This window comes from Ascaphus truei, chromosome 8 (genome assembly GCF_040206685.1).
Source record: "Ascaphus truei isolate aAscTru1 chromosome 8, aAscTru1.hap1, whole genome shotgun sequence".
In the NCBI taxonomy this organism is placed as follows: Eukaryota; Metazoa; Chordata; class Amphibia; order Anura; family Ascaphidae; genus Ascaphus; species Ascaphus truei.
Window position 1 is genome coordinate 70,147,153 of NC_134490.1, and position 15,520 is coordinate 70,162,672.

Sequence of the window (15,520 nt, forward strand, 5' to 3'; positions counted from 1 at the left end):
CTGTTTAGCACAGAGCAGGTCACATTGGTACTGGCACATACTATCCCTGATGGATTAGGGTAATTAGGCAGGTGTAGGGGGGGGGAGCATGGGTTGTCCAGATCAGCATCTTATTATTTATTCATAGTGAGCTGAGACAAAGCTTGGTGACCAGCAGAGGCTTCTGACAGCCCCATACATTAAAAGCACAGGGGCCAGGCATGGATCAGCTCCTTCCAACAGAGGGATCTAAGCAACAAGCAGCATAGAGCGGAGGAGAGGGTGTCCCAGACAGGTCACAGCGGAGGAAGCAACAACCCAAAGGGGGGGGGGGAGGAGTGAGTGGGGGGGGGGGGGGGGGTGGAAGTCCCTCAGTGACATAAAGGAAGATAGTGCAGCAGGCTATGCTCTCATTCAATTAGATGCCATGGGTAACAGCTTCTCCAGCAGCATCCCTGCTCTCCCCCGAGGAAGCCAGACCAGACTCCACAGGGTCCAGCAGCAGCAGCAGCACGTCAAAGGTAGGACATCAGACATGACAAAACAGAGGACCCCCCCATGCCATGTTAATCCCCTTCACTGCCGGAGCCTCGCTGCCCCCTCCGGTGCTGACTTTCCCACTCCAGATGTTTGCCTTCCCCAGATGTGTACCATTCATTTCATTATGGGAACAGGGGCAGCTCCAATGGTTTCCCCCTTTCAGAAGATGTACTCCTGTTCTATATATAATTCGTGTAAATCTCCTGGGTATTTATCATGTATTTCTTATTTTATTATCTAATGACATAGTTGTGGGGTGATGGATTTAATAATGCAGTTATTTACATTAAGACAAACACTGACATACATACTATAACAGTCTTCTCATTATATATTATTATTAATTATTTTATCTTGTAATAAGTTACCCCTTTTAATGCCAAAGTAATGTTCTGCAGACCTCTCGGGCATTGAAAGTGTTAATAAAGTGACTATATTGAAAAACGCTTAGAGGCTATAGACTCCCTAACACATTTGTGATAAAAATGGCTTTATTTGTGTATGCTCCAATTCATAACAGGCTTTAATCATTAAAACTGTAACTGATTAAAGTTGTACTGGCGATTGGTTATCTGTGAAATAGTCTTTGTGACAACATTTCTATATATTCTAGAAAATGTGAGTGACAAATGAATTATTGGTATTTTTTCAAAGTCCATCAAATGTAAACCAACCAATCTTTCAAATTCTACTAAGAAAGTGTACAAAAAGTAAAATCTTTCATTCAACATTACATTCTTTCCACAGAGCAAGAAGTCTTGTCATTTTTGAGAAAATTTATGATTTACTCCTGTGAATGAATTAATAATTGATATTTCATTTGCTATTGTATTTCATTATATAGAGTATAGAATAAACTGTGCACATCTGTAAAAAAAAAACATATATATAAATATATATATATATATATATATATATACAGTATATATATATATATATATATATATATATGAATAGTCATGTTTTAATTATTCTAAACAAGTATTTGAATCATGCAATAGTATAAGTACTGTATAGTGCCATGTGTTACCATTAGGGATTTATAATGGGAATAATACCTTTGGCTAGAAATCTTTCTAGAGCATTGTTAAGTAGGTAAGAGTTTGATGTTAAAAGCCAGAAGGAACGCTGTCTTATCTATTAACATTCGCTTATTGGATTTGTAGATGCTATTTTTAAAACAATTAATTTTGTTTCTTTTTAAGTTTAGTTTAGTTTGGTTTAATCTATAAATAAAGGGCAACAAACTATTTTGTTTTAAGTGACGTGTGCTAAATAAAATATTTGCCTGTGTTATAAACCAATACTATTTAAAGAATTATATGTTTCTTTGCTGAAACCTTGAAATGCCGTAGGTTTTTACATTTACATACGGAATAAACGAAGCTGATCAGATCTGACAGGTTCCAGTAAAATGTTTGGAGGCTCAGCATGAATGTCAAAGTGAAATGGCTCATATTTCAATAAAAAAACAATATATTTTATAGCACAGTTTATAAACCTAATGATACGAACACACATTTATAATGCTTTTTTTAATTTTTTTTTATTCAACAGTACCATAAATCACTTTAAAGTCCTAGCAATTTAGAAACATATCTCTCATCCTTTTATTGATGAGGTGGGAATGATGTTGAAGGTAAATAAAAGCCAAGGTCTCTGTAGGAACATCCGGAGAATTAGGATTTAGTCATATGGACATAGCCTAACAGTTAGCTTAACTCTTAAGTGTGTGAGTCATCTTGGTTCATTCTTAACCTTATGTGTCCTTTATATCAGAGCTCCGTTCAGACAGTTAACACAACGTTAACCCAGGGATGGGCAACTCAAGTCCTCAAGGGCCACCAACAGGCCAGGGTTTTAGAATATCTCTGCTTCAGCATAGGTGGCTCAATTAGTGGCTTTCTTCGACTGAGCTACTGATCGAGCCACCTGTGCTGAAGGAGGGATATCCTGAAAATGTGACCTGTTAGTGGCCTTTAAGGACTGGAGTTGCCCACCCCCTGCGTTAACTTACGTAAAAGTGATGTCATGCCTTAACGGGACTCTTTAACGCTCAATAATGTAACATTAAGTCATGTTTTGGGCCAGAAAGAGTTTTGCATTAATTATAACGGACACGGGTCCGCCAACAGCTTGTATCGAGGCCCAGGACAGTGTTGATCTGGATCCCACGGTTGTTGAGCGGGGTGAGGTTAAGGAAGGGGGAAAGATCAATGTCCATTACTGACTTAGGTAATGTGATGTTATGAGCCCTCAGTTGACAGAGCTCTGTGGATTTGGTCCTGAGTGACTTACCTAGAACCGAGCACCTGGAGACAATGACTATAAGATGAATGTTTCTCACTGATTCTCCCCTATCAGTTTAATGGCAAGATTGCTGTTTTTACAGATAGTTAAAAAGGCCCAAAGTTGCTTTGTTCGTGTTCAGAATTTCTTCTTTAACCCCGTGCATTCCAAGCTCCTCTGACAGAGTTAAAGTTATCTTTTACATACCAAGTTCCTTCTTTCCTCCCTTCTTTCATCTCAGCGGCGTGTCCATGACCCAAGTGGCTGCACCACCATGTATGAATACCGACTATTTAGTGATTCTGTAGAAACCTGGAGTATGTATGAGTCACACAAATTGAATTCAGCGTGATGTCATTCACTCAGCTTCCTTCTTTTATCTTATTCTTCTCAACTCCCACGGTGTAATCCACTTTTCCATTTACAAATCTACATCTGCAAAGGTTGCCAATGCTTTCCTGTGTAACATGTGGACCTTGTACATCATGTAAAAGAAAAGGCATTAACTGCTATGCGTAGTGGGACCTAAACAGTTGTGACCACAGTGTATTTAATGGCTGAAGGAGCGGCTCAGAGAGTAAAGATGCTGACTCTGACAACATTGACACTGAGTTTGAAGCAGTGGAACTTGGTTCAAATCCTAGTGTCGGCTCCGTGTGACCTTGGGCAAGTCACTTTATCTCCCTGTGTGTCTGTCACCAAAAATAGATTGTAAGCTCAACAGGGCAGGAACTTGTGCCTCCAAAAAGTCTATGTATGGCGCGGTGTACACTGTCAGTGCTCTACGGTTTAAACACAGAAATCGCGCGAGACTGACTAATCTGTGAGCACCGACAGGTGTGTAACATGGAAGGTGTATGATCATTCTCATGTGACCATTTACAATAGGGTACTGCTCATGTTTTCACGTATGAAATAAGCATTAAAGAAAAGAGTGCGAAGATTTAAAATGTTCCTATGGGTCATCGGGTGCCAGTGTCGCCGCCGCCATCTTTATAGAGCCCACGTCGCATCTTGGACTCTATAAAGATGGCGGCGACATTGACCTCCGATGCCCCATACCGGGGCATGTAACTTGGGAAGCAGGGGGTCCCTGAGCCACAAATCAATGCGGTTCAGCTCAGGGGACCCCCTGCTCCCGCACAATATTATTAAAATACATTAATGCTGCTTCATTACCATAGCGGATAGCTGCTAAGGCAATGAAGGGGTTAAGGCATAATAGCATGTTTATTGGGGACAATTGCCCCCCAATAAACATTGCAATAAACAACATACACCCCCTGTGCCCCCAACAACCCCTATACCCCCATTACATATATTACATTTTTTGGATGCACAGCAATGATACTAGAGGCCGGCGGTGGCCCTCGGGTGTTCCCCACAAAAAAAATCCAACAACACAAATACTTTACAATAAATACACCCCCCCCCCCCTAACACATACAGCACAGTAAAGTGCAAAATTACTATTATCCAGTGAATGTGCCCATTTTAAATACATAAAGAACAATAAATGCATTAAATACATATTGCACTCACCCATGTCCGGCTGCCACGATGAAGGCCATCCTCATCTTCATAACCGTCCATGTCCCCTCCGATGCTGCAAAACATAAACAAGAATAAAAACATCCAGTGTAATGTCCCCTAACCCCTTAATCACCATAGCGGTTATTAATCGCTACAGTCATTAAGGGGTTAACCCACCCTCACCCACCACTCGGGAGGCCTAAATACCCTCCGCCACTACCCCCCCCCACCCCGTGAGGCCTAACCACCCTCACACACTACCCAGCCGGGAGGTCTACCCACATACCCTTGGGGCCAATACTCCCTTCCCCCACCCACAGTATCCACAATAAAAACAATACACAGCCCCACAATAAACATCATTATATTTATTACATACATAACCCACCCTCTGTGCCCCCCCATAAATACATGATTTATTATTTTACATACAGGGTTAATACCCCAGGCCCACGGGAGTCCCTGGTGGGCCTGACTGGTCACCCCACAGACCTACAGTAGCCCAGCACCTGGTTTCAAACAGGGTCTGGAGGGCTGCGGGTGGTCCCCGCCAGGCGCCATGGTCCACCAGGTGGTCTCCGCGGGTCACCGTGGGCCACAATGGGGTCCCCACGGGTAGGCCCGCGGCTGTCTGGTGGGCCCCAGGTCAGACCCACAGGTGTCTGAGGGGCCTCGGGTGCTTCACACGGGGGTCTGGGGGCCCTCGGGTCCGCGGTGCCCCCACAGATGTGGGGCCACCGGTTCTTCCCCGCAGGTGTCCCCAGTGGACCCGGCAGCCGTTTACCCGTGAGAAGTCCGAGGAGACCTCAGGTGGTCTCCAGAGGTCCCCCGCAGGCCTGAGGAAACAACCCTGTATGTAAAAATAAATAAACATGTCCTATACATTAAATACATCAATTCCCCTCCCCCCCCCCCCCAACACATACAGTACAATAATGTGCAAATTATCCCAGATAGGGATAATAGATTATTTGCCCATTATTAAACACATTAAGTAGCATAATAAAAGAAATCAAGTTCTACTGACCTGATCAATATGAAGCCCCCTCGACAGCAAAATCCGTGTCCTCCATTGCCAACAAAATACATAGCCAATACATTGCTATTACATTCTGATATCAATTAACCCCTTAATGACCTTATCAGATAATAACTGCAAAGATAATTAAGGGGTTCACCCACCCTTCACCCATTCATTTGTACAGTGGCTACATCATGCAACTATATATATATATATCTATATCTATATATATAGATATATATACATATATATATATATATATATATACACACACACACACACACACACACACACACACACACACACACGATGAACCAATATACAAAGAAATGTTTAAGGGTTTAGTAAAGCATGCATAAATAAAAATACCAGTTCTCCATATCTGCCACAGTAAAACAAAATCCTATTTCCTAATAAAATCATTCTCATGTGGCAATCAAAAGCATCAAATGCCAATCAAAAGATTGAATTGACATTGTATACATGATGCATAAAATCTGTGCACCAAGTGCACTCTGCCAATCAATGTTAACAATAAAATATTCAAAAGAAAATACAATGAAATCCAAACAAGTATACTATTTAAACCAAGCAAGGCAAGCCAAATAAATTACCATTAATTAATGACATCCCAAAACAATTAAAATACCATCCAAATCAATTACACAATTAACTCTTTTAATCGTTAAACAAACCCATTCTCCAAAAAAGTTAACATCTGACAAAATAGTAGTACCAAAATAAATCCACTATAACAAAGCAAGCCTCACCCTGACCTAAAGTATACCATAGAACACCAAAAATTACATATATCTAATTAAACATTACAATACACACATTTAACAATAGCAGCATATCAAAATACATTTAAATAGTGCAAAACAAGCATTTCCAACCAAATCATTTCTTACCCTGTATGTATATGTAGCCCTGATGTAAATTTTCTCTTTCTGGCCCCCCTCCGCGAGTGCCGTGCGGTAGCGGGTGCCGCCGGAGGCTTTGACGGACCCGCCGGCACTTCGCGAGGGTGGGGGCCAGAACAGGGAGCAGATCGGAGCTGTGGTTGCCGGGGACGCGATCGGGCCGTCGCTAGGGCCGCGATCGCGTTGCCACCGGCTGGGCGGCTTGTGAGGAGAGTGCGCCGCCATTGCGCGTAGGTTCGCGCATGCGCAGGAGGCGGCCAGCGCGCGATAGGACTCCAGGGCTAGGGAGAGATCGCGTGAGAGTAGGGAAGAGGACAGGAAGGTTGAGGCGGCCATTAGGGGTTCGCGCATGCGCGAGGGAAGCGCGCACGCGGCCCCAATGCATTAGGCAGCCCCTGGGAACTACAATTCCCAGGAGGCTTAGGGAGGCAGAGGTCAGGTGCTCCCTAGTGGCCAATAGGGCTGAAGGAAGCTCAGCCCGGGAAAAGAGATACATTTCCCGGGCTTTGCAACAGCAGTCAGGGAAGAAGCAGAGGAAGGAGTAGGAAGGGTGCAGGGAGCGCGTGGCTCCTGCATCAGGTAAGGGTCCTCCCTAGATTCCCAGGCAGGCCCCAATTCCCGGGTAAAGGGCAGGGGGTAACTGAAGAGGGACGCCTTAGCTAGGGAGGTGACCCTTGAGTGTGGAAGGTGCTGGTTTGGCAGTGTCGCAGCGGAGAGAGCTGTGGGCACTGTCAAAGAGGCACAGTGTGCTAGCAGTGTGTTTGCTGCGGGATCCAGGGGCTGTGTGTGATTGCAGCTGCCTGTGAGTAGTGTCGCTGTATGTGCTGGGCACAGTGCGTGCAGTGTGTGTGAAGTGTGGATCCCTGCAGGCTGACAGTGTGTGCAGTGTGTCAGCTGCAGGTGCTTTGGGAGTAGCTAGTTAATAGCTAGCAGCAGTTACAGTTAGGACTGGGTAGCTAGGGGAAGGGGGGGCAGGTTATTGTCCACAGGCCCTAGGAGTTTTCCCCAAGCCATCCCAGGTTGCGGTTCTTCAGGGACAGGCCCTAGGTTAGGGTTGCTGTCACTCTAAGTAGTAGTTAGTGATAGGAAGGCGGTTGCTGTTCCCATGCGGTTGGTGTTGCCGTGGTCCGGTTGCAGTTCCCGTGAAGCGGTGGGACCCTCGTTGGGGTCCACCGGCAGAGTACCTGGAAAGGATCAGACGGACGTCTGACCCTTTGAGAAGAAAGTTGCGGTCCCGAGCATCGGAGTGCTCGGAAGGTATCTTCAATATTATAAAGTGCACCAACTGGGCCCTAGCTTAACATAGTGACTGCGCAGTCACCCACGACCTCCGTAGGATTTACGAGACATTGGGTGTGGGGTGATCACAGGACACTTGGTTGGGGAACACCAGACATTGGGCTGAGGTGATGCGGGTAGAGCATCGGGTTATGTGATGTTATGTAATGTGTTATGTGTTCTTAAGTAAAGTGTTAGTTATTGTTTTATCATATACGAGTGTCATTGTATTTCTTACTCAGGGCTATCTTTCCTAACGGGGGATCCTGGGTAAGTGGAGGAGCTGCACCAAGTAAGGGTAAGGGTTTCCCCAGGCTCCCAGCTAGCGGAGGCTCAGATCTCCTGGAGCCGCAGGTGTGTTTCAGTACCAGTAACCCTTTAGGAGCAGGTGTGTTGCAGGGAAGGGACCGGTTAGACCACGAGGGGCCAATGTGAGATTGGGTGGGTCGGCCGGTTCACAAAAAGGGCTACATTTGGAGGCGCTGCTGAGATATCAGACCTGGGGTGCCCTGTACATGTTTTTCTAAATTTGTGTCCTATTTTTGTTCCGCCATGGGGAAGCCCTCAAGGCGGAGGAAGCCACGTGCTAAGTTCCCGGCCGCGCGGGAAAATGTTGCCAACAGTCATCCAGGACTGGCGGGAAAACCCGAGCCCCGCCCCCACACTGTGAGTGACTTAGTACAGAGCTCGCAACACTCCCTGGAAGAGAGTACTGGATACAGAGAGAATTGCTCGCCGTCGTATGGATCCTGGCAGACCAAGGCTGGGAGCGTATCCTTTTTGTTGTGTCCATGTACAATACAAACATTGAGTATCTGGGGTAGTATGGACCTTAATGTTTTGGCGTGCATGGTAAAAATGCGGTTGGAAGACGCGAACGAGGAGGGGTACCTAGACTGTTTTTGTAACCAAGGTGACTGCTCGTCTTGTAAGTTGGCTTGGGGGCGTATATGCGGCTACTGCAGGGTACCGACCCTGCAACCCAAACTGCCGCAGCCTACAGAACGGCCAGTGGGAGGGGACACTGTTGTAGAAATGGAGTGTCCTTCCCCTGAGGAAGAAATAGACTGCCAGGGGTTACACCGCAATGTGTATGTGTCCTGGCGAGCGCCAGGAATAGATGAAGTTGTGCTAGCGTGTCCCTGCCTGCAAAAAGCCTGTGCCTCGGGAGCAGCCCTGTCGCAGTTACCGCTCGACTTCAAGGACATTGAGTTGGATGGAGAACTGGGTATCCAGTGTTTTATGCCAAATTGTGACTGTCCTAGGGAGGCACTGGAGTGGGGGCCTCAATGTGAGTGTTGCGGGGCCTGGTTCCTACAGCCTATCCTGCCCCAGGCGGCGGAACCAGCCGATGAAGAAGAGGAGGAGCAGGACCTCTCTCCTGAAGTAAGTGATGCGTGTCCCCAGTCTGTTCTACTTCCAGAGGCCGCCGGGGACCCGTGTGTCCAGACCACCGTGGCAGACCCTCTCAAAGGGGACGTGCAAATGGAGGAGCAGGAACCTCTGATGGCGGAACCTGCGGAGTAAGAGGCGCCTGATGGTGCTACCGAGGTGGGTGAAGCCGCTACTGGTTTGTCCATTTCAGCCATGGAGGTGGTGGAGGGCCCGTGTGCCCAAATTAACTTTCTAGACGCTGAGCCAGAGCCGCTGAAGGCGGAGCTCCAGATGTCGGTTCCAGACCCGGTTCCCGAGCAGGAACCACCGAGACCAGAACCACAGATTCCGGAAGGCCAGGGTAAGGTACTTGTACCCCCGCCCATGTGTGATGATTCTAGCGACCCACCGAGCGTGGTGATGCGCCTGCCGGCGGACCACTCCAGTGAGGTCACCGAAGCGACCGTCTCAACTGATCCAGACCATGATGTGGGCCCGTGTGCCCTGCAACTGCCAGTCCGGCCTATCAACGAGGCACCAGCGGTCCCAGGCTTGGGATCAGTACCTGCCGACAACGACAGGGGTAAGTTGACTGCCCCAGGGGTGTCGGGTGTGAGCTCCCCGGTGATCGTGGGGCCTGGTGACTCCAAAGGTAGGGTCACCCGGGCGATGGGCTCACCCCGTCATCGCGTCCTGGTGGAGGTGTCTCCCCCAGAAGATCTCTGCGGATTATGGAACGAATCCGACCTCATGAAGGTATCCGGTGTAGCGGACCGGAGCGACACATACTCCTGCACGAGGAGTCTCCAAACTTGGCCTTCCCAAGACCCGGGCCTACCCGAAGAAGTTGTACAGTCCACAGAAGGTGTCACCGTTAAAGGGATGGTTGGAGCGGACAAAGACTCTGTTGAGACCGCTCTGGCAGTTGTGGCCTCTCCCAGGTGCGCAATGGAGCGCTATGTTCGCCATGTGGTGGACCGAGGAAAGAGACTGAGCCTCCCTGTCTCCCGTGAGACGAGACCGGAGGATCCGGAATGGGTCAATACCCCGGACCCCTTACTATTTTTTCTGCGAGGGGGAGAAGGTGGGTTGGTGCAAGGGACAGGTCTTGAGCTCCAAAAGACTCACAGGAGTCAAGGTGGGATACCCTCACCCAATCTGTTAGGGGCACTCCACTCTGAGACTCAGCTGGCCTCGGGTATCCATATGAGGATTGATGACAAAATGCATGTTACATGTGATGTGATTTATGCCATGTATTTTCCATTATATAATTCTCTGTACGGTTGCTACCCAAGCGAGGGCATTGGGATTCTGCGAAGGGGAGAATGTAGCCCTGATGTAAATTTTCTCTTTCTGGCCCCCCTCCGCGAGTGCCGTGCGGTAGCGGGTGCCGCCGGAGGCTTTGACGGACCCGCCGGCACTTCGCGAGGGTGGGGGCCAGAGCAGGGAGCAGATCGGAGCTGTGGTTGCCGGGGACGCGATCGGGCCGTCGCTAGGGCCGCGATCGCGTTGCCACCGGCTGGGCGGCTTGTGAGGAGAGTGCGCCGCCATTGCGCGTAGGTTCGCGCATGCGCAGGAGGCGGCCAGCGCGCGATAGGACTCCAGGGCTAGGGAGAGATCGCGCGAGAGTAGGGAAGAGGACAGGAAGGTTGAGGCGGCCATTAGGGGTTCGCGCATGCGCGAGGGAAGCGCGCACGCGGCCCCAATGCATTAGGCAGCCCCTGGGAACTACAATTCCCAGGAGGCTTAGGGAGGCAGAGGTCAGGTGCTCCCTAGTGGCCAATAGGGCTGAAGGAAGCTCAGCCCGGGAAAAGAGATACATTTCCCGAGCTTTGCAACAGCAGTCAGGGAAGAAGCAGAGGAAGGAGTAGGAAGGGTGCAGGGAGCGCGTGGCTCCTGCATCAGGTAAGGGTCCTCCCTAGATTCCCAGGCAGGCCCCAATTCCCGTGTAAAGGGCAGGGGGTAACTGAAGAGGGACGCCTTAGCTAGGGAGGTGACCCTTGAGTGTGGAAGGTGCTGGTTTGGCAGTGTCGCAGCGGAGAGAGCTGTGGGCACTGTCAAAGAGGCACAGTGTGCTAGCAGTGTGTTTGCTGCGGGATCCAGGGGCTGTGTGTGATTGCAGCTGCCTGTGAGTAGTGTCGCTGTATGTGCTGGGCACAGTGCGTGCAGTGTGTGTGAAGTGTGGATCCCTGCAGGCTGACAGTGTGTGCAGTGTGTCAGCTGCAGGTGCTTTGGGAGTAGCTAGTTAATAGCTAGCAGCAGTTACAGTTAGGACTGGGTAGCTAGGGGAAGGGGGGGCAGGTTATTGTCCACAGGCCCTAGGAGTTTTCCCCAAGCCATCCCAGGTTGCGGTTCTTCAGGGACAGGCCCTAGGTTAGGGTTGCTGTCACTCTAAGTAGTAGTTAGTGATAGGAAGGCGGTTGCTGTTCCCATGCGGTTGGTGTTGCCGTGGTCCGGTTGCAGTTCCCGTGAAGCGGTGGGACCCTCGTTGGGGTCCACCGGCAGAGTACCTGGAAAGGATCAGACAGACGTCTGACCCTTTGAGAAGAAAGTTGCGGTCCCGAGCATCGGAGTGCTCGGAAGGTATCTTCAATATTATAAAGTGCACTAACTGGGCCCTAGCTTAACATAGTGACTGCGCAGTCACCCACGACCTCCGTAGGATTTACGAGACATTGGGTGTGGGGTGATCACAGGACACTTGGTTGGGGAACACCAGACATTGGGCTGAGGTGATGCGGGTAGAGCATCGGGTTATGTGATGTTATGTAATGTGTTATGTGTTCTTAAGTAAAGTGTTAGTTATTGTTTTATCATATACGAGTGTCATTGTATTTCTTACTCAGGGCTATCTTTCCTAACGGGGGATCCTGGGTAAGTGGAGGAGCTGCACCAAGTAAGGGTAAGGGTTTCCCCAGGCTCCCAGCTAGCGGAGGCTCAGATCTCCTGGAGCCGCAGGTGTGTTTCAGTACCAGTAACCCTTTAGGAGCAGGTGTGTTGCAGGGAAGGGACCGGTTAGACCACGAGGGGCCAATGTGAGATTGGGTGGGTCGGCCGGTTCACAAAAAGGGCTACATTTGGAGGCGCTGCTGAGATATCAGACCTGGGGTGCCCTGTACATGTTTTTCTAAATTTGTGTCCTATTTTTGTTCCGCCATGGGGAAGCCCTCAAGGCGGAGGAAGCCACGTGCTAAGTTCCCGGCCGCGCGGGAAAATGTTGCCAACAGTCATCCAGGACTGGCGGGAAAACCCGAGCCCCGCCCCCACACTGTGAGTGACTTAGTACAGAGCTCGCAACACTCCCTGGAAGAGAGTACTGGATACAGAGAGAATTGCTCGCCGTCGTATGGATCCTGGCAGACCAAGGCTGGGAGCGTATCCTTTTTGTTGTGTCCATGTACAATACAAACATTGAGTATCTGGGGTAGTATGGACCTTAATGTTTTGGCGTGCATGGTAAAAATGCGGTTGGAAGACGCGAACGAGGAGGGGTACCTAGACTGTTTTTGTAACCAAGGTGACTGCTCGTCTTGTAAGTTGGCTTGGGGGCGTATATGCGGCTACTGCAGGGTACCGACCCTGCAACCCAAACTGCCGCAGCCTACAGAACGGCCAGTGGGAGGGGACACTGTTGTAGAAATGGAGTGTCCTTCCCCTGAGGAAGAAATAGACTGCCAGGGGTTACACCGCAATGTGTATGTGTCCTGGCGAGCGCCAGGAATAGATGAAGTTGTGCTAGCGTGTCCCTGCCTGCAAAAAGCCTGTGCCTCGGGAGCAGCCCTGTCGCAGTTACCGCTCGACTTCAAGGACATTGAGTTGGATGGAGAACTGGGTATCCAGTGTTTTATGCCAAATTGTGACTGTCCTAGGGAGGCACTGGAGTGGGGGCCTCAATGTGAGTGTTGCGGGGCCTGGTTCCTACAGCCTATCCTGCCCCAGGCGGCGGAACCAGCCGATGAAGAAGAGGAGGAGCAGGACCTCTCTCCTGAAGTAAGTGATGCGTGTCCCCAGTCTGTTCTACTTCCAGAGGCCGCCGGGGACCCGTGTGTCCAGACCACCGTGGCAGACCCTCTCAAAGGGGACGTGCAAATGGAGGAGCAGGAACCTCTGATGGCGGAACCTGCGGAGGAAGAGGCGCCTGATGGTGCTACCGAGGTGGGTGAAGCCGCTACTGGTTTGTCCATTTCAGCCATGGAGGTGGTGGAGGGCCCGTGTGCCCAAATGAACTTTCTAGACGCTGAGCCAGAGCCGCTGAAGGCGGAGCTCCAGATGTCGGTTCCAGACCCGGTTCCCGAGCAGGAACCACCGAGACCAGAACCACAGATTCCGGAAGGCCAGGGTAAGGTACTTGTACCCCCGCCCATGTGTGATGATTCTAGCGACCCACCGAGCGTGGTGATGCGCCTGCCGGCGGACCACTCCAGTGAGGTCACCGAAGCGACCGTCTCAACTGATCCAGACCATGATGTGGGCCCGTGTGCCCTGCAACTGCCAGTCCGGCCTATCAACGAGGCACCAGCGGTCCCAGGCTTGGGATCAGTACCTGCCGACAACGACAGGGGTAAGTTGACTGCCCCAGGGGTGTCGGGTGTGAGCTCCCCGGTGATCGTGGGGCCTGGTGACTCCAAAGGTAGGGTCACCCGGGCGATGGGCTCACCCCGTCATCGCGTCCTGGTGGAGGTGTCTCCCCCAGAAGATCTCTGCGGATTATGGAACGAATCCGACCTCATGAAGGTATCCGGTGTAGCGGACCGGAGCGACACATACTCCTGCACGAGGAGTCTCCAAACTTGGCCTTCCCAAGACCCGGGCCTACCCGAAGAAGTTGTACAGTCCACAGAAGGTGTCACCGTTAAAGGGATGGTTGGAGCGGACAAAGACTCTGTTGAGACCGCTCTGGCAGTTGTGGCCTCTCCCAGGTGCGCAATGGAGCGCTATGTTCGCCATGTGGTGGACCGAGGAAAGAGACTGAGCCTCCCTGTCTCCCGTGAGACGAGACCGGAGGATCCGGAAAGGGTCAATACCCCGGACCCCTTACTATTTTTTCTGCGAGGGGGAGAAGGTGGGTTGGTGCAAGGGACAGGTCTTGAGCTCCAAAAGACTCACAGGAGTCAAGGTGGGATACCCTCACCCAATCTGTTAGGGGCACTCCACTCTGAGACTCAGCTGGCCTCGGGTATCCATATGAGGATTGATGACAAAATGCATGTTACATGTGATGTGATTTATGCCATGTATTTTCCATTATATAATTCTCTGTACGGTTGCTACCCAAGCGAGGGCGTTGGGATTCTGCGAAGGGGAGAATGTAGCCCTGATGTAAATTTTCTCTTTCTGGCCCCCCTCCGCGAGTGCCGTGCGGTAGCGGGTGCCGCCGGAGGCTTTGACGGACCCGCCGGCACTTCGCGAGGGTGGGGGCCAGAGCAGGGAGCAGATCGGAGCTGTGGTTGCCGGGGACGCGATCGGGCCGTCGCTAGGGCCGCGATCGCGTTGCCACCGGCTGGGCGGCTTGTGAGGAGAGTGCGCCGCCATTGCGCGTAGGTTCGCGCATGCGCAGGAGGCGGCCAGCGCGCGATAGGACTCCAGGGCTAGGGAGAGATCGCGCGAGAGTAGGGAAGAGGACAGGAAGGTTGAGGCGGCCATTAGGGGTTCGCGCATGCGCGAGGGAAGCGCGCACGCGGCCCCAATGCATTAGGCAGCCCCTGGGAACTACAATTCCCAGGAGGCTTAGGGAGGCAGAGGTCAGGTGCTCCCTAGTGGCCAATAGGGCTGCAGGAAGCTCAGCCCGGGAAAAGAGATACATTTCCCGGGCTTTGCAACAGCAGTCAGGGAAGAAGCAGAGGAAGGAGTAGGAAGGGTGCAGGGAGCGCGTGGCTCCTGCATCAGGTAAGGGTCCTCCCTAGATTCCCAGGCAGGCCCCAATTCCCGGGTAAAGGGCAGGGGGTAACTGAAGAGGGACGCCTTAGCTAGGGAGGTGACCCTTGAGTGTGGAAGGTGCTGGTTTGGCAGTGTCGCAGCGGAGAGAGCTGTGGGCACTGTCAAAGAGGCACAGTGTGCTAGCAGTGTGTTTGCTGCGGGATCCAGGGGCTGTGTGTGATTGCAGCTGCCTGTGAGTAGTGTCGCTGTATGTGCTGGGCACAGTGCGTGCAGTGTGTGTGAAGTGTGGATCCCTGCAGGCTGACAGTGTGTGCGGTGTGTCAGCTGCAGGTGCTTTGGGAGTAGCTAGTTAATAGCTAGCAGCAGTTACAGTTAGGACTGGGTAGCTAGGGGAAGGGGGGGCAGGTTATTGTCCACAGGCCCTAGGAGTTTTCCCCAAGCCATCCCAGGTTGCGGTTCTTCAGGGACAGGCCCTAGGTTAGGGTTGCTGTCACTCTAAGTAGTAGTTAGTGATAGGAAGGCGGTTGCTGTTCCCATGCGGTTGGTGTTGCCGTGGTCCGGTTGCAGTTCCCGTGAAGCGGTGGGACCCTCGTTGGGGTCCACCGGCAGAGTACCTGGAAAGGATCAGACGGACGTCTGACCCTTTGAGAAGAAAGTTGCGGTCCCGAGCATCGGAGTGCTCGGAAGGTATCTTCAATATTAT

The 15,520-nt window shown here is 50.8% G+C and overlaps 1 protein-coding gene across 2 annotated transcripts in view; it reads left to right on the forward strand.

Annotated features, from left to right (window-relative positions):
* Positions 1-344: 344 nt before the first annotated feature.
* NEURL1 (neuralized E3 ubiquitin protein ligase 1) overlaps positions 345-15,520 on the forward strand; it is a 278,678-nt gene continuing 263,502 nt past the window's right edge. Inside the window, exon 1 of one of the 2 annotated variants that reach the window (XM_075612526.1) lies at positions 345-500. In XM_075612526.1, coding sequence (XP_075468641.1) covers positions 407-500 — 94 coding nt within the window. In that variant the 5' untranslated portion in view covers positions 345-406. The remainder of the gene's footprint in view (positions 501-15,520) is intronic. The other variant, XM_075612529.1, reaches the window with a different exon arrangement.